The sequence below is a fragment of the Urocitellus parryii genome, chromosome 7 (genome assembly GCF_045843805.1).
Source record: "Urocitellus parryii isolate mUroPar1 chromosome 7, mUroPar1.hap1, whole genome shotgun sequence".
Taxonomy (NCBI): domain Eukaryota; kingdom Metazoa; phylum Chordata; class Mammalia; order Rodentia; family Sciuridae; genus Urocitellus; species Urocitellus parryii.
Window position 1 is genome coordinate 129,614,935 of NC_135537.1, and position 26,006 is coordinate 129,640,940.

Here is a 26,006-nt window from a genome sequence, read left to right on the forward strand (position 1 = left end):
TAAAATATTTCAAAAAGGGCTGGGAAAGGTATCTCAGAGGTAGAGGTCTCCTGAGTTCAATCCCCAATACTCCAATACCATTAAAAAAAATAATAAAGATTGTGCAAAAAGTGTTCCAGATCAAAGATTATAGCAGAAATTTTTCCTACCTAATTTAGGACACTGAAATCAACCTTCCAGAAAGCACAGCACTGGAGAAAGAAGGGGAACAGGTTCAGGAAGCCCAACAGAAATCCTCTGGCACAGAATATTAAGAAACCTGGAGGCCAGGTGTGGTGGCACATGCCTGTAATCCCAGTGACTCAGAAGACTGAGGCAGGAGGATCAGGAGTTCATACCCAGCCTCAGCAATTTAGCAAGGCCCTAAGCAACTAAGCGAGACCCTGTCTCTAATAAAATATATAAAGAGGGATGTGGCTCGGTGGTTAAGCACCCGTGGATTCAATCCCTGGTACCAAAAAAAAAGAAAAAAAAAAGAAACCTGGAAACTACAACTTAGAAAAAGTCCATCAATAGTGGATATGTTGATTAAATTACAACAGAGCCCTACCTTAGAATACTATCAGCCATGAAAGAATCAAGTAATTCTATACAAACTAAATGGAAAATCTCACTTATTTAATAATTTTTTTAAAAATCAAATTGGGGCTTGGGATGTGGCTCAAGCAGTAGTGTGCTTGCCTGGCATGTGTGCAGCCTGGGTTCGATCCTCAGCACCATATACAAAGATGTTGTGTCAGCCGAAAACTAAAAAACAATAAATATTTTTTAAAAATTCTCTCTCTCTCTCTCTTTAAAAAAAAAAATCAAATTGCAAAAATATTTTTCATGGGCTGGGGGTGCAGCTCAGTGGTAGAGCATTTGCTAGCACATGCAAGGTACTGGGTTCCATCCCTAGCACCACAAAAAACAACAACAACAACAAAAAAAAACTTCTCATAATGTGATCTTATTTTGTGTGTGAAGTACATTTTGTTTTAGTTTTGGTTTTGGGTTTGGTTTTGGTAATTATATGATCATCATTGGGATTGGGACTGTGTATGGAATTTTTACTCTTTCCTTTACATAACTTTTCTATTTTCCTTTAACAATGAACATTATTTCAAAATACCTAGTAAAAATTAAAAAGATTAAAGGAAAACAATTATACTAAAACAGGGAATTATATATGTGTGTAATATATATGTATATATGTATTTTGTGTGTGTGCGCACACGCACACGTGCATGCACGCGCGCGCACACACACGGGCAGAGGAGATAGCTCAATGGTAGAGTGTTTGCCTAGCACAAACAGGGCCCTGGGTTCAATCTTTAGCATCATACATATATAAACACATAATTTTTATGTGTTTTCTTTCTTCTAATTTCCTTCATTTTTGCAAATTTTCTAAAATGGTTGATAATTAATTTTATAATGGATACATTAAATATTTAGAAGCAAATATTTTGAAATATTAAATATTTTGATTATGCAGAACAAGATATATATTATGCTACTATTTATATAAAAAGAGGATACTTCTGTGTGGGCATATACAATTATCTCTGGAATGTTACAAGAGAATCTGGGAATGCAGAGTCTTCAGAGAGAAACTTGATTACTGGGAACAGCAGCAAAGGGAGATTTTTCAGCCTCTACCACCTCATAACCTTTGAATTTTATATTACATGTATGTTAGCCCTTCTAAAATGCTTAAATGTATTAGAAATTTGCAAAATTTGATTTTGGGGGGTTTGGGTTTTTTTTTTGTTGTTGTTGTTTTTGAGGTGCTGAGGATTGAATGCAGGGCCTCTCTCATGCCAGATAAGTGCTCTACCACTGAGCTCCAGCCTCAGCCCTTTTTCCTTTTTTTCATTTTTTTAAAAACATTTATTTAGTTGTAGATAAACACAGGGTATCTCTATTTATTTTTATGTATCCTTTTTTCATTTTGATACAGAATCTCACTAAGATGTCCAGGGTGGCCTCAACCTCGTGAGTAGCTGGAACTACAAGCCCATACCACCTACTGTGTTCCTAAATGTTTGAAATTAATGTGTTCACTGAATTTTATGAAGCAATTTTTAAGGGAAAATAATGCTGATTGATCGTTTATTCTTTGTGAGGGCTCCTACATATGTCATCTTGCCTCATGACAACCTCAGAAATGTTTTTTTTTTTTTAAGTAAATGAGGGAAACTCAAATTCAGAGAAATTAGGTGGCTTGCCTAAGGCCACATGGCAAAATAGACCTGCCACCGCAGAGGTCAGACTCCAGACTGCCTGGGATTGAAGGCTGTACTATACCCACTCTCACTGGCTGGCCCTAAGGATTAGAAGCAAGGAGCCCCCAGCCAGTGTCACAGAGGGCATGTCTCTGCCTCAACTTTTGTTTTTTTTCCCCTCATATCTAAAATGTAAATATCGATCATCAATGTTCAATAAAATTCTATAATTTAAATACAATTCCTTATATTGTGGGAAAAGGGGCAACTGTTGGATTGTGTGTGCCCACATTCATATTAATCTAAGGGTGTCCAAGTGTCCCCCCAGCACAGTGCCTTCAGGGGTACGCAGCTTGGTGGGAGAATACATCCTGTAGATTCAATCCCATTGTGTGCCTGCAAATGTTATTACCAGGGTAACTCTGGCTAGTGATCTTTCTCTTCAGAACTTTATTATCAATTTATGAGGCAATTGTCATAGGGTTCTAATTGGCTGTACTTCAAGCCACAGATCACAAAACCAAATCCAGTCCTAATACCCATCACTGTCATAGTCTTATCCCAAACCTCTTACCCTTTCCTTTCTCACACTTTGTTCCTTAACTGCTCCCTCATGTGTGTGGCTTCTGACAGCTCTGTCTTCCTCCCTAATGCTTCACCTCAGCCCTCTTATATGAGGCTCCATGTTGGTTCTGTCACCTCCTTTCTCAACCATAGTATGCATGTCCCCCAGGTTAGGCCTCCTTCAGCTGCCCAGGACAGACACTTACAGTTTCCTCTGGGACTCCATCTCCATACAGGCCTTCTCTGGCAAAGTCCCTTATACATCTGTCCCCAACAATTAAGGATACTTTATGAGCTAAAGCCAATGCTGGAGCAACAACTTGGAGTATAAGAAGCAACACTCCTACAGGGCAGAGCTGATAACAAGAGCCTGCCAAAGCCAATCAAATGGAAAGTTATTTCATTCTGATTAGGAAAACCCTGTCACCAGAAGGTCTGCAATCTCTGTGGACACATGCCTTACATAGCTTCTTTGTTGTTTTTTCTCTTCTGCATCTCATGTGGACAGGAAGTCACCTCCATTCCATCAGTAGGACTGTTGACTTACAGAGTGACAGCTATGCCTCCCCCTTTGCCATCCGCACATTCCCTGGGTCTACCCCAGTTCCCAACACGTGGACGACACTCACTGTATGTTTTTGAATAAATTCATTAATGGACTGGTTAAATCTTTTTAAATTATAGTATGAAAATATCATAATTTTGAAGCTGGGGGAGGGGGCATGATCTTCCAGCCCTATCCATCAATTCTCAAGCAAGTCCAGACCGTGATTCAGTGTTTGAATGACTTAGCTGAGCCATCATGGCCATCTAGTGGCAGAACATCTGTATCACTGGTTTATTAGGTTAGTGTTTTGGTTGGGTTTATCCTTTGTTTTTGTATTTTATGTGTGTGTGTCTGTGTCTGTGTGGTGTGTGTTACTAGGGATTGAACTCGGGGGCGTCTACCACTAAGCTACATTTCTAGTCCTTTTTATTTGACACAGGGTCTTACTAAGTTGTCCAGGCTGGCTTTAAACTTGCAAGTCCCTGCATCAACCTCCTTAGTTGCTGGGATCATAGGCCCGTGCCTCTACATCTGTCTATTAGCTCTATTTTTAAAAGATAAACTGTAAAGTTAAAATTCAGAAGCAATAGCAATCATATTGCAGTATGAGAAAGAAAGGGAGACAGAGAAAGAGAGATGAACAGAGAGAGAAATCAAAAGATGGGAGTTAAGTTCTTGGGAGAGTTGAAGAGGAGGACTGGACCAAGGATAGAAAGAAGGGATCAGGTTGGGTCCTGTACTTGTCAAAGTTGACATCCAGCATGCCTGCCTTCTCCTGGCTGATTCGTAACAATGGGGTGTCCAGTCGCCGAATGCAGTCCTTGTCCAGCGTGGCTGTCCAGTCTTGGAAGGTTTTTCGAACCAGTTCATCAATGGCCTGAACCATCTGCTGATAGGTATGTACACTCTCCTCTCCAGTCCCAATATGGGGCAGGAAATGGGCACCAGAAAGGCACTGAGTGGGGAGAACAGATGAGGTTGGCTTATTGGCACATTCTGCCAGGAGGAACAACCCCCCAACACCTCCTACACATGTACACTCATGCACACACACGTGCACTCTCACAAGCACATGCACACCCCAACAATACATGCAAGCCTTACTATGATTTTTTATTGATTCTGTTAGGGGAAGGCAGAGCCAAACAGGAATGTGAAGGAAGAGACCAAACAACAATGAGAAAGGGAGTTAAAGTGAGAAAAGAAAAACCTAGAGATTCAGCACAAGAGAAAAGTTGAGGAGCCAAAAGTAAATCACAGAAGGTGAAGGATCTAAGAGGTACAAGGTTGAAAATGAGTCTCAGCCCTTCTATGCCTCAGTTTTAGCCCGCTCATCTGCAGGCTGCCTTATTCTCTCCCAGAACCAGAATCAATCAGACAATAGCAGGTCAGTACCTAAAGTGTTCACCCTATATTCCCAAAAGGGTTTTAAAGGTTGCTGTTTTTTGTTTGTTTAATTGCCTTTTTGATTATTTATTTATTTATTTATTAGTACTTGGGGTTGAACCCAGGGGTGTTTTATCGCTGAGCTACATCCCTAGTCCTTGTTATTTTTTATTTTGAGGCAGGTTCTCACTAAGTTATTGAGGTTGACCTCAAACTTACTGTCCTCCTGCCTCAGATTCTCAAATTGCTGAGATAACAGGTGTGAGCCATTGTGTCTGGCTTTGCCTGTTTCTTTGAGCTTATTTTTCCAGACAGACCAGACCCTTTAAGTTCCTCACCTGTCCAGGTCTCTGGATCACCAAGTTGTAACATTTTTCTCCTCACCCAACTTCCCAGACACTACTACTATCACTATTCTTCCTCTCCACCTTGACATGAAATTCCTAAAATGATCCCTGTTCTACCAGCCGCACCGCACATGCCACCTCTGCAAACCAGACCCATGGCCTGCCTTACTGAACTAAGTCTGCTCCCGCCCTGTGCAGCTTAGTCTCTGGTCATGAAAACTCTCTAGGGAACCTCTCTGGACCCATCCCCCATCCTTCCTAGCCCATGGCATAGCCTGCCTACCCTGCCATCTCACTGAGGACAGATTTTGGAAGAGAACAGGCACCTACATTCATGACTCTGTCAATGCGCCGCCGAAGGATCCGCATCCAGTATGCCTGTCCAGAATACTGGGCCATGTAGGGTATCAAGTATGGCCATTTTTTGCTCAGTTCACGGTTCACAAGGGCCAATTCACTATTGAACAACATGTAGAGATCCACTGCCTTCTTATCATATGTCCGCTTGATGGCCTAAATGATAATAAGAAACAGGTGCCATGTCCCATGGAGCCAGATTCCCTCAGCCACTTATCCCAGAGGAAAGTGACCCTACCATGAGAGCAGCACTCGTTAGAGACATGGAAGCCAGGGGAGCAGATGGAAGAAAAGAGGCACCTGGGATTTAGCATGTGGGAAAGGGCACAGGTGTGGGCTGCATGGCATCTGTTTTATTTTGTCTTGATTTTGGTGATAATGGGGACGGAACCCAGAGGCACTCTACCACTGACTACATCCCCAGCCTTTTTTATTTTGAGACATGGTCTTGCTAAGTTGTCCAAGATGGCCTTGAATTTGTCATCCACCTGCCTAAGCCTCTAAAGTCACTGGGATTACAGATGCACACCACCACGCCTGGCCCAAATGGCATCTGGAAGGCTAGGGAGGAACTAAGGGAGGCAGAGAGACACTCAAGGCAGGGACAGAAAGGACACACCTCCCGTGCTGCAAGCCTGTGGAAGGTGTCCAGCAGCAGCACCCCATGCTCCACGTCTCGAACCAATTCGAAGGCCGAAGTGATCAAGTTCTGGGTCATCACCTCCAGGTCTTTGATTCCAGCACGAAATCTGCATCATCAGAGAGGCATGTGAAAGTGTGGGGGGTGCCCTCACCTGTTTCCCCAAGTACATCACCCTAGGGAGAATCATGTTGCTGTGCACTGGAGTTTCCTGCATGCCAGGCATTGACTAAGTGATTTACACCCCTGAATCCTTTCATCCTCTAAACAATGCTACGAGAAAGGTTCTACTATTTATTTTATAGTTGAGGAGTGAGGCCACCAACTAGTAGCATGATTTGCCCAATGTCACATACCTAGATGCGGCAGAACCAAAACTCAGTCCTGAAAGGTGAACCCTGAAGCTGATCAGCCACCTCCCTCCGTGGCAGTCTCTTGCATCTTCCCATCCCTGAGCTGTTCTTCCTTCTACCACCTTCTTTGCACATTCTGCCACTCCACCCATTCTCGTGTCTTCCTGCCTGACCCTGACATTAGCCTGTGAACCACCCACTTATTGTAGTCTTCATGCCAAGAGGTGTTCTTCACATCCAGGATCCCCCCACGAACAGCTCTCAGCACGTGAAGATTTTTATGAAAGATGTCCTCAATTTCCAGCAAGTTTCGTGTAATCTGTGGCCCCTGGGCACCAAAGAAGCAAGGAAGGGGACCTTGATTGCCATCTTCCCAGCGGGCGAAGTGGTACTGACAGTCACAGACCTGAAAAGAAGTCAGCATGATGGTTCCTGCTTTCTTTTCTGAAAAGTGAGTCCTGAGCTCTTTGATTTAGCTTCAAATATCTAGGCACTAGGGAGGACCAACCAGATGTAGGGGGGGATGCTGGGATGAATTTGGCCACACAATGACATATGAGATGCTAAAACAGTGGTAACAGGCAAAAGCCAAAAAGAATGTGGTGGTGGGAAAGCACACAGTTTTGCAGAAAGAGCCAAGAGGTAAGTTCTACTTATAGCCACTTAATCAGAACCTCCACCCCATCTGCCCTGGTTCCTAGGGGGAGGGAAGCAGGATTCTCGAGGGCTTTTGATTCTGTTGGCTTTTGATTCGCCTTCCCCACCTTCCCCGACAGTCCTCTCACCTCAATAAGGTCCTTGCAACGCTGCACAAAAGCATCAACCTGAGCAAATATGCTGGTCTGGTCTAGGACCCAGCCCCGACTGGAGAACCTGTGTTAGGAGAAAAATGAACTGAATCAAAAAGCAGAAACACGAGGGATCAATCTGCCCATGCAAAACTAGACTGCAAGCCCTGGTTTCAGAATATAGAGACCCCGAGAAGCACCTTCCCTGAATCCTGAATCAAAATGTCAAGAACCAGAGAAGAGAAACAGCATCTAAGTTCTAGACGAAGATTTTTACATACTGAATTTTAGATTGTGGGACCAAAGGTGACTCATGCCTCCTGGAATCAGGAAGGAAAGGTTATGAGAATAAGGAGAACTCAAAGCTTGGAGCTAGAATATCTTGGCTGGATGTAGAAACAGCTAGGTCTACAAAAATATAATCCACAGATTACAAAAAAGTGCTTGTGAAAGAAATTGGAATCTCCCCCTCTGTAGGAATGACAAGGTAGTAATGGTAGGAGAGACCCATCATACTGGGTATGCATCTGTACAGCCCGCAGGTAGTGATCTTTCCAAGCATGGCAACAGGAAATGCAGCCTTGTAAGTCCTCCTTGCTGGAAGAGACATATCCCTCAAAGATTCGGTCCAGGGAAATGGCATGGCAGCACAAGCGGATGATCTCATTGCTCATCTGCAAAAGGGGGCCCAACAGCCTCAATTCCCAGCCTCATTTTCACCCAATCTCTTCAAGCTCCCTCCACCTCCTCCACATTGATTTGTCTCCTGAGACCCATCTCACCCCTGTCCTCCACCACTGGGTTCCCCACACACTCCTGTCCTTGTGATCCCTTGTTCTGCCCCTAGTGGCCCTCAGCTCTACAGTCTCACTGACCCAGCAAGTCAGCCAGTGTCCCCACTCCCTCTCTTTAGAGCTATTACTCCAGATGAAATGCACCAGGCCCTGCTCCCCAGGAGCTGTGTTCCTTGATAAATCTGCCTCTGCCTCACCCTAGAAAATGAGGACAATGAGATATTCCCTTCTGCACAACTCAGCAGGTCTGTCCTTTCTGCCTCCCTTTCCTATGCTCATCAACCTTTCTTCTCACAGCCCCTCCTCCTGAGTGAGCTACTTCCATCTGGAAACAGAAGCTCAGCCCAGGCCCCAGCTCTGAGCATCACTAAAGCCAAAATACAGGTAGAAGACTTGAGTGTCTGTCAAAGATAAGGGCAATTCTTACCACCTTGCCACCAGCACGTCTTCTGCCAGGGAATTCCACCTTCTTCTGAAAGTCTGAGCCCTATCATTTCAGCCATCCTCCTAATCCCCTCCCAAAGGCCCTCTGCATATACACACCTTTCGGAAGAGAGATGTCAGTCTCTCACGAGTGTTGTAATGGGGAGAGTTGACCCAGATGATTCGGATGAGACTGATCAGATTAGGGAGTTTATTAGATATGTCCTTAGGCCGCATGAAAGCCAATTCCTGATAAGGTTCCTTCAGGATTGACAAGAAGGTCAGGTTCGACTGTGCTTGGCGAGAGCCATCCTGGTAGTAAAGAGAACCCCGGAGGGCATTTATCCACTGGAAAGAGCAAATTTAGAGCATGCATTTCATATGCATCTTAAAAAAAAAAAAACTTGTAGATGGACCCATACCTTTATTTTATTTAGTTAGTTTTTATGTGGTGTTGAGGATCTAATCCAGTGCCTCATACATGTCAGGCAAGCGCTCCACCACTGAGCCACAACCCCAGTCCCTTCATATCCATCTTAAACACCTTCTTGACTCACCTCTACCAGGAAACCCTCCCAGTGAACTGTACCCAGGAGCCATCATTTCAGGTCTTGGCATCCCTTGGGAACAGAGTTTGCACATATCAACTTTTATTCATTTACAACTTTTGTGAAAATGTTTCAGAATGGGAATTCCTCAAGTTCAGGTCAGCTGTCTACTCCTCTTTGTTCTCCAGTTGAATTCAGAACTCCATACCAAGTGGATATTCCATAGCTGTTGATCAACTATCAGATATCACTCCCATCTCATCCCCTGTTTCCCTTAGCTGCGTTGTTTTCAACCAAGGCTTTAGATTTCTCTGGTTAGTTATGGCTCAGTTCTCTTAATACCTAGTTGAAATTCTCACCTGGAAAGAGAAGTCTTTGATCTCTATATCATACTGACCATTTCTTGCATGACCCTACACTAACATAATCAGGTTTTTAATCAGGTTTTTGTATCTTTTTTTTTTACAGTACTGGGGATTGAACTGAGGGGTGCTCTACCACTGAGCTACATCCCTATCCCTTTAAAAAATTTGAGACAGAATCTCGCTAAATTGCTCAAGCTGGCTTTAAGCTTATAATCCTCTGCCTCAGCCTCCCCAGTCACTGGGATTACAGGTGAGCACCACCACACCCAGCTTCAAATTTGTTTTTGAAGTATTTATTTTTAAGTTCTCTTGACTGAACAATACAGGTGTAGTTTTACTAATCCTATTTTTGTAAGTCCTATTTTCTCAGCTGGATTGTAGGGATTAGATTCACAGAGCGTAATCAACATGTAGATGTCTCCCTTCCTAAACTATGAGTTCTTTGGGGACCCTGTTCAACTATTCTTATCTTCTCCCACAATATGAGTCCAAACTGTAGACTGGTCAGTCTGTGTTGATAATTACGTTGGCTCCCCGCTCATAGTCCCTCTTGCCACTCCAACCATTGCCCATTTTTTGCTTTAAGCTCCCATCTAATGATCCACTCACAAACCTGGATCTGCTGGGCCAGTTTGATAAAGGGTGTCAGGTAGGATGACTTGGCAAGGCGCAGGATGGACTCAATGTGTTTGACTCCTGGCTTTACCAGCTGTTTGCTGATACCAGATAAGTCCATGCATCGGTTGCGCCAGAACTCAATCTCTTCCAAAGGTCCTGAGTTTTCTCCCGTCTCCACGGTCTCCTGAGAGCTGAGCACCTCCTTGATCTGCCGGGTCCAGTGGATCATGGAGGCTGCAGGTGAGAACCAAACCACTTGTGTTTCTTTGTGCCTTTGCTCAATTGTGCCCTTCCCTTACCACCCTGCCCACCTAACCCAGCTCCTTGATTAGCATCGGGGCTGCCTCTTCTCTCCTCTGCAATCCTCACTGGACACTGGCAATGCTGGCCACTCACTCTCCAGCCGCTGCACCAGCTCTTTGTCCTTCACCACCACCTCCGGCTGCATGGTCATGGCCTCCGTGGGGATGTAGAGGACAGTGTGCCCCTCCAATTTGTACCGAGTGTCTAAGGAAAGGACCGTGGGAGTTCAAAGAACGTGAATTTTTGCTGCCCAAGTATCAATCATGATTGATGATTGGCCGGGGGTGGGGTGGGGTGGGAGGGTTGAGAGGTACAGCTGTTTCACATCTGCAGACTCAACCAACCATGGATGGAAAATATTTTTTAAAACTGCATCTGTACTAAACATGTGCAGACTTTCTTTTTTATCATTATTCCCTAAGCAGTACAGTAGAAAACATATTTACATAGCATTTACATTTTATTAGGTATTATAAGTAATCTAGAGATGATTTAAAGTAGGCAAGAGAACGTGTGTAGGTTATATGCCATTTTACCTAAGGGATTTGAACATCCATGAAGTGGAGTATCTGAGGGTGTCCTGGAACTGGTCTCCACAGACACTGAGAGACAAACTACATATGCATTTGAGGACTGCAGGCAGGGGAAATTATGATTCATGCTTTTTTGATATCGAAAAGGGAAATAACAGAATGCAAGAGAAAAAACTCATTGAGGTATAACAAGAAATTGCCATAAAATAATTCCAAAGATCTGTATGGCTCTCCAGAATCTACCATGATGCATGCAAGTCTCCCTCTGCTCCCACACCACCTACCTTTCTCCTTACCCCAACTGTATTCTTAGAAATTTTCAATTCTAAGTTCCAACATGTGTGGCCAACCAGTTCTACAGTAGCAAAATGTGTCTGGGTTAGAAGGCAGATTTTTTTTCATTATTATAAAATTTATTTATCAGAGACTTATCTTCATTAATCGGTAATACTCAAGATGTCTCTTGCTCTTTTTTTTTTTTTTTGTACCCGAGATTGAACTCAGGGGCACTTAACCACTGAACCACATCCCCAGCCCTTTTTTTGTATTTTATTTAGAGACAGGGTCTCACTGAGTTGCTTAGGGCCTCACTAAATTGCTGAGGCTGGCTTTGAATTCCCAATCCTCCTGTCTCAGCCTCCCAAGCTGCTGGGATTACAGGCATGTGCCACTGCACCCAGCTTCCCTTGCTCTTTAAGTCAGCAGATTCGTAGTTTTGATTTAGGACACTTAGGCAAAATGCTTCTGTGGGGGTGGGGGTGGTGTGGGTGTGTGTGTGTGTGTTTCAAGTGCACATGAGTGGGTATACACAGTGAGATTTCCTTTCAAAGATTCTTTTAAGGGCTGGGGATATAGCTCAGTGGTAAAGCACTTGCCTAGTATGCAGTACACCCTGGTTCAGACCCCAGAACCTTAAAAAGCAGATTATTTTAGATGTTGATTTGAATGTCAGTTACAGCTAGCAGTGTAGCTCAATGGTAGAGAACATGTGAGGCCCTCAGTTCAACCCCCAGCTCCACCAAAACAGAAGGAGAAAGAGGAGGAAGAACACTGATTCTGCACCGTTTTCCGCTCACTCAACAAACACCAACTGACCAGGATCCAACTGCCTCACGAGCCCTACCAAGGAGAAATCAAGCACTCACCCGTCAGACAGGCCAAAAACCTGTGCAGATGTGAAGCAAAATGATTTCGAATGCTCTCAGGCCAGGTTACATTTGTAAAGATCTGAGGGGCAAAGACACCAGTGAGCAGCCGGAGCAGGGCTGGGATGTAGGAGCCCCGCACTGTCCCAAACTGCACAGTCTCATCAAAGTTCTCCGAAGTAATGGGGACAGGTGCTTGGCGAATGAAGTAGACAATCTGATTCTGGGTCTGCATGAAAGGAGATCAGAGTTCAGTCTCCAGGCCCCACCATGATGCCCACCATGATTCAAGAGAAATCTAAGGCTCCCACTGTGAAAGCCTGGCTGAGTTCTTTGTCACTGACCCCTAGTATACCCTGATCCTTCTCTAAATGTGTATAAGGTGTTTTCTGTTCTTCTCAGGACGTAATCGATTCAGTACCCATTAATACGGAGAGGAAATGCAGAGTGAGCCTTAAAGGTAGGGACTCTGCATTTTGCCCAACTTGACTCCAGAACCTAGCACAGTGCCTGGCACGTAGTTTATGCTCAATAGATGTTTGTTGGGTGGATAGTCCGAGGGACAATACAGAATGAATGAAGCACTTGGCCCAGCGGAAAAGCAGAAATAAGAAACTTCTAGAAGTAAGAAATAATTGTCTAGGATTTCCCATTTGGGTTGTATATGTTTTTCCCCCCAATTTTTTCATTTGTTCTTTGATTTTGCCTATCATGAGTTTTTGCTGCTGCTTGTGTTCAGAAATGCATGACTTTCGTTAATTATATCTAAAACATTTCAAATTTAAAGATCTGATGGCTACCTGCATAGGCCATTCCTATCCTAAGGTCAGATTCACTGGTTTGGTTTTTAGTGCTTTTGTAACCACTCTTTATAATTTCTTTAATTTTAAAAACTGAAAATTAAACACAAAGAAGAAATTAATAATTATCCATCTGCCCACTACTCAGAACTAATTCCTGGCATTTTATATTCTTTTGTTTAAATCTTAACTATTATTATTTTTGTTAAAACGATATATGTTAATTATGGAATGACACAGAAGAGCTGGGGGTGCAGCTCAGTGGTGGAACATGTGCCTAGCACACACATGCTGGGTTCAGTCCCCCGCACTGCAAAACACACACACACACACACTAGTGCACTCTCTCTCTCTCTCTCTCTCTCTCTCTCTCTCTCTCTCTCTCTCTCTCCCCAAATATAAAAGTAAAAATATCTAAAATTCCACTGCCCAGAAATTAAATATTGTTAGCATTAGGGAAAATATTTTTCAGACATTTTCCTACAGACATAGACAAGTAGAAAATTTAATTGAAAGTTGATTTAAGGGGCTGGGGATGTGGCTCAAGCGGTAGCAAGCTCGCCTGGCATGCGTGGGGCCCAAGTTCGATCCTCAGCACCACATAGAAACAAAGATGTTGTGTCCGCCGAAAACTAAAAGAATAAATATTAAAAATTTAAAAAAAAGAAAGTTGATTTAAAATAGGATTGTGCTATTTTAGTTAAAAGTATTGCCATTTAATTATAATACAATTTAATAGGAAAAAAAGAAATTGAAGTAGATATAAGGCATTGCTGAGGCTTCAAATACATATTTCTTCATCCCTAAGAGGTAGTTCTTCCCCAAAGACCAAAAGTTTGTGACAAACAAAGATTATTAAAGCATTGAATTTTCTCAGTGCCATTCAATTTTTTTGTGTGTGTGCTGGGGATTGAACCCAGAAGGGCTTTACCACTGAGCTACACCCACAGCCCTTTTTTTTTAAGTTTTTTTTTTAATACTTATTTTTTAGGTGTAGATAGACACAACAGAATGCCTATTGTTACGTGGTGCTGAGAGGATCGAACCCGGGTCCCGCCCGTACTAGGCAAGTGCTCTACCGCTGAGCCACAATCCCAGCCCAAGTTTTTTTAATTTATATATTTTTAGTAGAGATAAACACAATACCCCTTCCTTCCTTCCTTCCTTCCTTCCTTCCTTCCTTCCTTCCTTCCTTCCTTCCTTCCTTCCTTTAATATGATGCTGAAGATTGAACCCAGTCAGGGCTTCACACGGGCTAGGCAAGAGTTCTACCACAGAGCTACAGTCCCAGCCCCAACCTTCAGCCCTTTTTATTTTTTTTATTTTGAGACAGGGTCTCACAAAGTTGCTGAAGCTGGCCTCAAACTTGTGATCCTCCTGCAAGTTGCTGGGATTACAGGCATTTGGCCACTGCAACCATTACAATTTTAAATTCTATTGTCTCACCCTTTGAAAGACAAAGGCCAGAGGTAACATCCTCACACTCCCTCTCACTTTACTAATACTTGCCCATTTTTGTTATAGTATCACTTTTACATTGTCCAGGTTTATAACCTTCACATTCTATAACATAGTTATAAGTTCCTAAGGTTATTTAATATGAATTTTTATTTAAATGAATTAAATGTTCATTAATTCTCTATTCCTGAGTCCTTTATTTGGTTCATATCTTGAACCAAACTTAACTGGATTTTAGCTGATTTGTTTGTCTTTTTGCAGGGATAGAACTCAGGGCCTCACATTTGCTAAGCAAGCACTCTACCACTGAGCTACTCCCATCCCTCAGTTGATGTTGTTTTTTCTTTTGTTTGTTTTTTTTTAAATAGGAGTCATTCAAGGTTGAAAATGAGTGCCTATTTGTTTATTTTATCCTTAAGCATCTTTGCTGGGAATAATGTGCTTATCAGACTATCTTTCCCAGAAAACTCTGTAGGAATGGTCTGTGTTTAGAAAAGTCAGAGATCAGCCTGATATTTTTCCCTGGGTAGATAATTTGGGGTGTTTTGGAGGAGATGTCTATTAACTTTTCCTTTTTTTTTTTTTAATGTGGTGCTTCAGATCAAACCCAGGACACACTAAGCATGTACTCTACCACTAACTACATCTCCAGTTCTATTTCCCAATTTCTCATTCTGAAAAAAAAAAAAAAAAAAAAGTCAATTCATAGAAAAGTTGCAAGGATAGTATATACCCTTCACCTAGAATCACTGTTAATCCTTTACTGTATTTTCTTCCCTCTCTCTATAGCTGAGCCATTAGAGAGCTGCAGACTTCACAATACCATACCCTTTAACACTCCAGCATGTGTCTCATAAAAGTAAGGATAATCTCCTACAGTAATGATCACACTCTGAAAATTTAAGCTTGTCCACATCATCTCCCACCACAAGAATGAGATCCTAATTAGAATAAGTCATACTCTATGTGTGAGTAATATGTCAAAATACACTCTATTGTCATGTGTATCAAAAAAAAAACCAAAATTTATTTTAGCATCTGAGTAAGATAAAATTCACTATCTTAAACAAAAGAAAATATAAGCTTATCTGACATACAGTCCATATTCAACTTTTCCCAATGGTCCAAATATCATTTATAGCTGTTTTTCCCCACATCCACAATCTAATCCAGTATCACACATGGTCCTATCCCCTTAGTCTCCTTTCATTTCAAACAATTCCCCAGCCCTTTCGCTCTTTCACAGGATTGACATTTCTAAGAATGCAAGCCAGTGGCTTTCCAAAATATCCTTTAATTTGGATTCATCTGATTTCTTCCTCATTATTACATTTAAGTTAAATATTCTTTTTTAAAATATTTCTTTTTTAGTTGTAGTTGGACACAATACCTTTATTTTATTTATTTTTATGTGGGGCTGAGGATCGAACCCAGGGCCTCACACTTGCTAGGTGAGGCCACACCAGCTGAGCCACACCCCAGCCCTCAAGTTAAATATTCTTGGCAAGAATAGCCCATAGGTGATGTTCCCAAAGAATTAGCATCCTTGAATTTTAGTATTGTAACTAAGATGTGTGTTGACATTAAACCTTGAGTAACAAATTTTGTGGAATATAGTGTGCCCTTTTGGTTCTTTTGTATTTGGGAGAAATTCTTTGTATTTTATCTTTAAATGTACATTCAGTGTCATTTGCTGGCTCTCTATACTCCCCTAGATCATCTATGCTGGTCTTCCTCTCTAATTATGTTAATGACTTTGGCCTTCTCTCCTGCACGCCCTGTGATTACCTCAAGTCTCTCCTCTAGTCTGTGACAAGCTTTTCAGCATCATTTCTTCAGTTCCTTGCCATTTCAAATCTACCAGATTTGTAACATGCAGCTTTATTTATTTTCTAAAATCTATAGTCTCCTTTTATCTCATTCTCACCTTTTATCATTTCATCTCTCATTTAAAATAAAATTGAATATATGTTCGTATTAGGTTACTCTATAGCATAATGCTGTTGTGAGGAATTTCCTTCTGTTCTTTCAGTTATGTCTTCCTTCTTTGCATGCTTTGTTCCTTTTTTTTTTTTTTTTTTTTTTTTGCTCTTGATATAATATGCCTGCCGTTGCCATGCAATTTCTCCTCACTTTGCTCATGCTCCGGCAGCTCTATGAATTCATTCTTTTGGCTGTAACATACTGTGGGCGACTTCTAGATGTCCCACTGTGAAGGACCAGTTTATTTTGCCTCTTGAAGATAAAGTGAAAGGATTGGGTATTTTATATTGTATTCACTTTTCTCTAGCCTACGAGACCTGATTGAGGGAATGAGCAGGTGGTCAAGGCTAATTTAAGGCAGCATCTAATCTTTGTTAAAACGCTGAGGCTTGAGGCTTGCTCTCTCTTTCGAGATTCTGTAAATGATCCAAGGTTCCCTCCATTCAGCTGGCGGGGGGTGCCCTTCCTATGGGCAGGGTGGGTACCTGGACGCAGTGCTAAACCTTGCCATTGATAAACCTTTTATTTTTATTTATTTATTGTCTATTTTTGTTGTAGTTCTTTCACAGTGCTGGGTATGGAATCTAGGGCTTCTTCCATGCTAGAGGAGTCTATGGCTGAACTACATCTCAGCCTGGGGTAATAATTTTTTGTTTGTTTTTTGCAGTGCTGGGGACTGAACCCAGAGCCTTGGGCATGCTTGAAAAGCAGCTCTACCACTGAGCTGTGCCCACATCTCTTCAAGGGTAATAGTGTTTGGGGTTTTTTTGTTTATTTGTTTGTTTGTTTGTTTTGGTGGGGGGTTACCAGGGATGAACTCAGGGGCACTTGACCACTGAGCCACATCCCCAGTCCTATTTTGCATTTTATTTTGAGATAGGGTCTCACTAAGTTGCTTAGTGCCTAGCTTTTGCTGAGACTAGCTTTGAACTCACAAACCTCCTGTTTCAGCCTCCCAAGCTGCTAGGATTATAGGCATGCACCACCATGCCCAGCTCAGGCTAATTTTTTTTGTTATTGTTTTATATATATATATATAAATATATGTTATATATATATATATGTGTGTGTGTGTTGTAGGTGGACACAACATCTTTATTTATAAAATATTTATTTTTTAGTTGTAGCTGGACACATACCTTTATTTATTTTTATGTGGTGCTGAGGATCAAACCCAGTGCCTCACTCATTCTAGGTGAGCACTCTACCACTTGAGCCACAACCCCAACCCTCAAGAGTAATAGTTTTTTAAGGAAGTTTCAACTGACCATCTTAACCAGGAGAATACAATTAAACTGATAATCTATTTAGAATGTATTTCAGCAAGCTAAATAGATTATTTTTTAATTGGAAAACTTCATCTTGCATGTTTCCAAATTCTGTTCATTGACTAATCCATTCTTTGCCACAGATTTTAAAATGCCATATTTTTTGTAAAAAATGCTTACATATCTGTTTCTCTACTTCTATTTTCTGTATTTCCTATGCTTCTGTACTGTTACCAATAACATCTATTTTTGCACTTTCTACATTTCTGTACTGTTGCTATAACATATTCCGACTTAGTAGAACTGTTTTAATTACTGCAGCTTAATAAAAAGGATTTTATATTCATATGTCTCCTCTATGATTTTCCTTCTTCAACATCTTTGCTATTTTCCTGGACTTCATTTAAAATCCTTGCCAGGCACAGTAATGCATGCCTGTAATCCCAGGAGTTCAGGAGGCTGAGGCAGGAGGATTGCAAATTCAAAGCTAGTTTCAGCAACTTAGCAAGGCCCTGAGCAACTTAGCAAGATCCTGTCTCTAAATAAAAAATCAAAAGGGCTGGGGATGTAAATCTGTGGTTAAGCACCTCTGGGTTCAAGCCCTGGTACCGAAAAGAAAAAAAAAAAAATCCTTTACACAGGAATCTAGGACTGTGACATTTTGGCACTATGACTGGATCTGCATTAAAAATGATACATTTTTGTCAGGCATGGTACCATGCTCCTATAGTTCCAGCTACTTAGGAAGCTAAAGTGGAAGGATCATTTGGGCCACAAGTTCAAGACCAACCTAGGCAACAAAGCAAAACCCTATCTCAAAAACAAACATAAAAAGGTAAATTTCTAGATTAAATATCTCTTTTAAAATATTTTTTAGTTGTAGATGTACACAATACCTTTATTTTACTTATTTATATGTGGTGCTGAAGATTGAACCTAATGCCTCACATATGCTACGCAAGTGCTCTACCACTGAGCTACAACCCCAGGCCTAGATTAAATATCTTTTACAGTTTTTTTTCTTTATTGTGGTACTGGAATTTAAACCCAGGGTGCTCTACCACTGAGCTATATTCCCTGCCCTTTTTTATTTTTTTATTTTGAGGCAAGGTCTTGCTAAGTTGCAAGGCTGGCCTTGAACTTGGGATCCTCCTGCCTCAGCCTCCTGGAGTGTCTGGGACTACAGGTGTGCATCACTATGCCTAGCAAAGTATCTTTATGCTATTAAGATTCCCACTTAGAAACAAGATATCGCTCACCATTTATTCAAGTCTTTTTTTATGGCCTGTCACAAAGTTATTTCCTTTTGCATAAATCTCACTTTCTATTAAATATTTACATTCAAATAGAAACAGTTTTCCAAATTTTTGTGGGTTTTGTGTGTAAAATCATTTTTTCATTATGTTTTGTGGCTGATCATTGCCAACACAGGAAAACCCATGGCCTGTTTATCTTTGTTTATCTTTATATGGAATGCTTCAAAATTGTGTCATCGTGGCAGAGTCATGCTAAAACTTCATTATCATTTCAAGTTTTGTGTATGTGTTGCCAATAAAAGCAAAGCAACAACCTCTTTTCCCCCCAATATTTTATTTCAAATTTTTTCAAACGTACAGAAAAGTTAAAAGAATCTTACAATAGTGACGCAGATTCTACCATTAACATCTTACTGTGTATCTTTCTTTTACTCCCTACCCTAGGTCTTTTTCTCCCTACTCTAGGTCTACCCTTCTGTAACATATCCTCCATATTTTTGAGATAGTTATCTAAACCAAAAAAGACTTTCAATAGCTCTCTCTGGAACATAGGCCAATTTGTTTAATATAACATATGAGGCCCTAAACAAGCTGACTCCAATCCACTTTCTCAGTATCATACTCTTCTGTGTAAATTAAATATATTTGGGGGAGGTTTTTTGGTTCATTTGTTTTTGTTTTCTGGTACTAGGGCTTGAACTCATGGACCCTTTACCACTGAGTTACATTCCCAAATCCTTTCTGGTTTGGATTTTGAGACAGGGTCTCACTCAGTTGCTCAGGGTCTCACTAAATTGCTGAGGCTGGCCTCCAACTTGTGATCCTCCTGCCTCAGCCTTTTGAGTCACTGGGATTACAGGCATGAGCTACCATACCTGACACATTATATGTTTTGTTTTTAATTTTTTTTAGTTGTAGATGGACACAATACCTTTATTTTATTCATTTATTTTTATGTGGTGCTGAAGATTGAACCCAGTGCCTCACACATACCAGGCAAGCACTCCACCACTGAGCCACAACCCCAGCCCACATTAAGTGTTCTTTACTGAACAGTCTTCACCTGGTCTTGATGAAATCCTACTTACCACCTTCATGCCCAGCTCAAATATCACCATCAAGTTTTCCCAGAATTCTACTGGCTCTATTAGTTGCTTCCTGGAATCTCCTATAACATTGTGCCCATGCATCAAAATACATCATAGGGTATAGATCAGTGGTAGAGCACATGCTTAGTATGCATGAGGCACTGAGTTCCATCCCTAGAACTACCACCAAAAAATAAAAAATACACACACACACACATACAGATATAGTAAATATTTATATATCTGTCTTCCCCACTAACCCATGTTATATTAAAAGCAAAGTGGTGTCTCATCCTTCCCTGTACCCCTGCTTTCAGGTAGGGCAACAATATACAATGGGGCTCCATGGGCCTTGGCACAGAAGATAACAAGATTCAAGGTTGCTGGAGCTATGAGGAACCCTCAGCATCCTAGAAGACCACCCCTGATGTGGGAAAGTGGAATACCCACCTGTACGGGCATGCCCAGTTCCAACTTCAGCCCAAAATAGGGATCAACAAAGATGGTCAGGATAGATTCCGTGGGTTCCCGGGCAAAATGTTCCAGAATGGCATCATGTTCCTCTGTCCAATCTGCATTTGCCAGTCCTGTCATTGCAGCTCGGGAGAGGAAGAGGGGCTTCTACCAAAGGAGAGCAGACAGAGAAGCAGATCAGTAAGCTATTAGAATGAGCCATTCTCCCCTCCACAATTATACACTAAGACGTGGGATATGAGAGGAAAAGCCAGACAGGCTCAGAATTCAGCAGCGAAAACTGAGGACGACTGAATGATAGGTTTCAGGCTTTTGAAAAAACAAGACAATAGATCCTCCTGCCTCTGAGAGTGAAAACAGAATGTGTCATAGAGGAAAACGATGGGCTATTATCTTCCCAAGATATTTCATTTATGCCTGTAATTGCAAAAAAAATGCTTTCTCAAGCAACCCTCAATCTCAAAGGTAAAAGGGAATTATGGGAACATGTAGGATGTTAGCCTAGATCAAGCAATTAGGAGCAGGAGATGATGAACCAGAAAAGGGATAAGAGTACCAGAGCAATTTCTTCTTAAAGCAGCACCCCACACACACACAGATGCTAAAATAAGTATGATACCAGGTAAAAGCCAATCAACAAAGCATTAAGGAAGAAGTAATGGGTGGGGGTTCAGAAAAGCACCAAAGAACATACTAGTAAGATAGAAAATAAATTGTAAAACTGGTGGCTAGAAAAAAATTAATCTATAGAACTCTACTAAATAAATGAAGGAAACTGGAAGAGACAAAGATATAGTTCAGTGAACCTGAGAAGTCACCCTGTCCTTCTTCCCCCAGTGATCCTAAAAGATGAGAAGGAATTGCTCTTGAAGTTTCCAAGTCAAGACAATTTAATTGGCAGTGATCTAAGACCTTTCCTACATACAATATGGATGAACCAATAAGAAAAACACCAAGACCCCAATAAATAAATGGACCAAAGGGCATGAAGAGATGTGTCATGTCAAAAAATAGAGGAAATGCAAATGTGAAAAATTGATATGTTTCACTTAAAGTCAAAGAATACAAATAAAAACAATAAAGACATCATTTAATGCCTATATTTTTAATAAAATCCTTGCTAACTTGATAACCCCTGGATTTGAAAGGGTTTGTTGCTAATGTGAGAGCAAAAAATACAATCAATTTGGAAAACAATTTGGTTTTAGATAGCAAAAACATTGCAAATGCTAGGTACAGTGGTACATGCCTGTAATTCAGCAACTCAGGAGGCTGAGGCAGAAGGAATCACAAGTTCAAGACCAGCCTCAGTGGGGCCCTAAGCAATTCAGCAAGACCCTGCCTCAACATAAAAAATAAAAAGGACTGGGGATGTAGCTCAGTGGTATAAGTGCCCCTACGTTCAATCCCTGGTACCAAAAAAAAAAAAAAAAATTAGAAGAGCAATCAAATTACTCTTTGATTTGGTAATGCCACATATAAGACTCTGTCTTAAGGAAATATTAAGTATTTCAAAAGTATTAGTTTTATGTACAATATCTACCACAGTATTATCATCAAAGAAAAACATTAGAAATGGCAAGACATACTAGAATAATGGCCTAACTAAGGTTCATACACCTAAGAGAACAGTATACAGCCATTAAAAATGGTGCTTACAAAAGCTACATAAAATCATGAAGAATGATAAAATATTTCATGAAAAATCTGAACACAAAAGTCGTAATGTGTGGTACAGTTAGGATTACACAAAAAATGCAAATTTATACTCAGAAAAAAAAGACACACATCAAGATCTTAATCTTGAATGTGTTTGGGCAGTAATGCTATTTTATTTTCCCTTTCTTTGTATTTTCTGTCTCTTCCAGTTTTTAAAAACGGGAGATTATTATGTTTCTCTCTCCTTTTAAAAAAAATGTCCAAGTCACCACCCTATTCTTCTCACCCACAACAATATGGATATGCCTCAGCTCTGCTGCAACTTGTAAGTAAAGATGTAGAGGGCAGTTAGTGCCAATTTCTCAAGGTGATTGAGTCAGCTTCTGAAAATTCTTCAAAGAAAAGAACTGAATGAAAGGAAGAAAGAAGTCTTAGAAACTAATGTCTAAATAGGACGATATTATTCAGCTTGTTCAAGTTGTTCCCATGTCCACCCATAAAACCCATCAAGGGTGGGCAGAGAAAGGAGAGCAGTTCTTCACTGAAGGCCCTCTTCTGAAAGGAGCTTGGACCATTTTGTCCTTTACTCATGGACTAGATCTGTGGTGAGTCAGCTACCAGCAAAGATTAAGTAGGGAGAAGTGACATTATTGAGAATTCCTCATACATATTTCCACCATTGATCCTTTGATTTACCCATCTTGGGGGAGAAATATTAGCCTCAGGGAAGACCCAAGCCTACCACATCCATCTCAGATTCTTCCAATTGTTGTTCCTTTCCTTCAGGTTCCTCCAAAATTGGCTCTAGGAATAATAAAGATAGAGAAATGAAGACTTTGCTCAGAAAGTTAAACATGGTCACCATATCACCCAGCAATTCTACTTCTAGGTTTGTACCCAAGAGCCCTGAAAGCAGAGCTCATATAAGATGTTGGTATCTCAATAGGCAAAAGGTAAAAACAACCCAAATATCCATTAACACTATGAACAGATAAACGAAAGTCATCTTGTCATAACAGTGAAATATAATACACCATAAAAAGGAATGTGATTCATGCTACAACACAGACAAACCTTGAAAACACGATGCCAAGTGAAAGTCAGTCACGTAGACCACATTATTATATGAGTTCCTGCGTATGAAATATCCAGTATAGATAAATCCATAAAGATAAAAAATAGGTTAGTGGTTCCCAGGATCTGGAAGACAGCTACTAAAAACGAGATTCTGGACAGGGGGTGTAGCTAAGCGGTACAGCTCTTGTCTAGCTAATTAATTTAATGAATAAAAAATAAAAAGCAAGGTTCTGACGCAACTAAGAAGTAAAGACGTAGAAGTCATCTACTGCCAATTTGTCAAGGTGGCTTTCTTCAAAAGGGGAGAAAATGTTCTAGAATTAGATAGTAGTGATGGTGGCACAGCTTTGTGAATACATCAAAACCCAGCAATTTGTACACTTTAAAAAGTTGAATGTTACTATAAGTGAATTATCTCTGAATGTAATTTAGAAAGCTGACCAGGGGTTGTGGGTATAGCTCAGTGGTGCAGTGCTTGCCTAACATGTATGAGAAGCCTTCTTTCATCCCCAGCTCTGAAAAACAAAACAAAACAAAACAAGGCTCTCTACTCTTGAACCCACAATCTTCTACCAAGAAATATTTTAGGCCCCCTCTTTCTCCAGTAAATAGGCCTCAGTCCCATTAAAGGGATTAATCTTGGTTTCAGGGCTGCCTGGGAGGCCCAAGTCCTCTCTGAACCTCTACTCTGGTTGCTGGGCAGCTGGAAGGCTTCATATCAAACAATAAGGAAGCTTAGGGCTATAGTGAGAGAGATCCTTGGTGTTTGGAGGCCAATGAGTTTCTTTGGAAGCGCCTCCCTTCCCTTTGCTCCCCAGCAGATTGTCCCAACACAATTGAACCTCCTTAAGTTCTCTCCTACCTCCCTCTACTATGGGTACCCAGACTCATTTTAAACTGCTTTCAGATAAGCACTTAAGAACTCAGAAGAAAAAATGCTACACATTTCTAAGGTCCTGGAGCCTAGGTCAGGTCCCTATGTCTCTTGATCTTTCTCTCACATCCACCCTTATTCTCTTAGCCATTAATATTAAAAGGGTATTCTAACTGGGAATGTAGCTCAGTGGTAGAACACCTGCCTAGCAGCACAAGGCCCTGGGTCTGATCCCTAGCACTGCAAAAACAAATCAAAACAAAACAAAAAAACAGTGGGGCAGCAAAGATACTATTTTTCTCCATCTTTTTAGGTTATTAGCCGTGTCAAGAAGCCCCAGTCTATACTTAGCTCAGTCCTATCTATGCTGGCCAGTGCTCTAAGCAAAAGCCCAGTGACAGTAACGGCTACCGAAAGCCTTCCAAACCTGCTGGTTCCTGGATCAAAGCCACAGAGGCAGCCTCTTTAAACTCTTTGCTCCCTCCATCTAGATTTCTTTTCCTGTCGCCCTGAACCTGAACCTCCACAGTCTACCAAGTCCCTGCCAAAATGAGGGCGGAGATACAGAAGCCTTCAACAGATGGTAGAAAGCATCAGCCGGGCTTAGGATTCAAAGGGTGGCAAAGCAGGCTGAGTCTCCATGGTGATGGGCTTAATGGGAGAAAAACATTATTTGTTTTGCCACCCAGGGTGAAAATGGGAAAAAGGAAGAGATCAAACCCTCTGCAGTGAAGTGGGAACAACCAGGAACAGTTGAAATAAGGAGGAAAAGGCTAGAGAAAGGATTGGCTGATGGACTCCTGGTGCATTGGTGGGAAATTTCAAGACAGAAAGAATAAGGCTGAGCAGGAAGAAGAAGCACAGAAAAGGGTCCCCGCAGATGGCCTGAGGTTCTGCTAAGTCCTCATGCCCGGACAAGAGTGAGGAGAGACACAGAAGAGAGAGTACCTGCTCCCCAGCCCTAAGACACTCAGGAAATACAAACATTCTACCTTCAAGCCCCTCCAATTTTCCCCTACCCTCCATATCTAAGAATCCCCTTCCTTATCAAGTACCTACCAGGCTCCTCCTTGAGTGGCACAGGCTCAGGTTCAGATTCTGGTCGAGTGGTGGCCTGGTCATTCTCTGCATCCCGTGCAGCCAGAGCCGCCTGAGAAACTCGACTCGCCCGGCCTCCCCGGGGGCCTCCTCTGGCGCCTCCTTGGGCACCTCCTCGGGCACCTCCTCGGGCGCCTCCTCCGGCGCCTCCTCGGGCACCTCCTCGGGCGCCTCCCCGGCCACCCACTCTCCGCTTCTTATCAGCTTTGCTGGACATGGTTCAGGCAAAACCTAGAGATACATGGAATGGAGAGTCACCACCAGATCTCACCCCAAAAACAGACCCCTGATACACACAGACCCTTTTGGATTCACAAATTGAAAGAGATCCCCCAATAGAATCATCTATTCTGGGTACCCCTCTCCCCCGCTCCTCAACAACAGACCTGGACTCTATGGGGGCCATGGAGACTAGGGGTGTAGCTAGGTGGTAGAGCTTAGCATGTTCAATCTCAAGCACTGCAAAAGTAAATAAATAACACAGGAGCCTTGGGGTCTTTGCTTTTTTCCCTGGGATACCCTACTTTCTGTACAGCATTTGGTTAAAGTCCAAGACAGGCTGGATGTGACAGCATGCCTATAATCCCAGCGACTCAGGAGGCTGAGGCAGGAGGATCCCAAGTTTGAGGCCACCCTAGGCAATTTAGTGAGACCCTGTCTCAAAATAAAAAGGTCTGGGGATATATGGAGATATAGCTCAGGGGCAGAGTGCTCCTGAATTCAATCCCCAGTACAAAAAAAAAAAAAAGAAAAAATCAAAGTTAGTCTCTCAAGATATTAGTAATAACTAGAGTTGAAAGATAACAGTAGACAAGTGCAAAAAATAAATCCCTTTTTGCAATCCAGAACTCATTGTTCAGTATGAATTCTGATACATATAAACAGAAATACTATATCTAAGATAGCTTAAAATGATGGGATATTGATAAATGAAAAGGTTGGTTCTAAGACTAAGAAGTTAACCAAAAGCACAGATCATGAGAGAATCTCAAAAATAAATAAATAATAAAGATAACAGACACATGGGGTGTGGTGGTGCATGCCTGTAATCCC

At 41.6% G+C, this 26,006-nt stretch overlaps 1 protein-coding gene and 1 pseudogene across 2 annotated transcripts in view; one reads left to right on the forward strand and one right to left on the reverse strand.

The window, feature by feature from the left end:
- Dnah2 (dynein axonemal heavy chain 2) overlaps positions 1–25,170 on the reverse strand; it is a 103,744-nt gene extending 78,574 nt beyond the window's left edge. The window contains exons 1-12 of one of the 2 annotated variants that reach the window (XM_026390568.2): positions 25,113–25,170; positions 24,915–25,028; positions 22,647–22,708; positions 20,222–20,392; positions 11,919–12,147; positions 10,334–10,444; positions 9,933–10,171; positions 8,527–8,718; positions 6,602–6,807; positions 6,028–6,157; positions 5,382–5,564; positions 4,059–4,273 (exon numbers count right to left, since the gene is read on the reverse strand). In XM_026390568.2, coding sequence (XP_026246353.2) covers positions 4,059–4,273; positions 5,382–5,564; positions 6,028–6,157; positions 6,602–6,807; positions 8,527–8,718; positions 9,933–10,171; positions 10,334–10,444; positions 11,919–12,147; positions 20,222–20,392; positions 22,647–22,708; positions 24,915–25,028; positions 25,113–25,170 — 1,910 coding nt within the window. Of the gene's footprint in view, positions 1–4,058; positions 4,274–5,381; positions 5,565–6,027; positions 6,158–6,601; positions 6,808–8,526; positions 8,719–9,932; positions 10,172–10,333; positions 10,445–11,918; positions 12,148–20,221; positions 20,393–22,646; positions 22,709–24,914; positions 25,029–25,110 lie in introns of both variants that reach the window. The other variant, XM_077800793.1, reaches the window with a different exon arrangement.
- Positions 25,171–25,768: 598 nt separating this feature from the next.
- LOC113184072 (small nucleolar RNA SNORA40) lies at positions 25,769–25,845 on the forward strand (annotated as a pseudogene).
- The last annotated feature ends 161 nt before the right edge of the window (positions 25,846–26,006 follow it).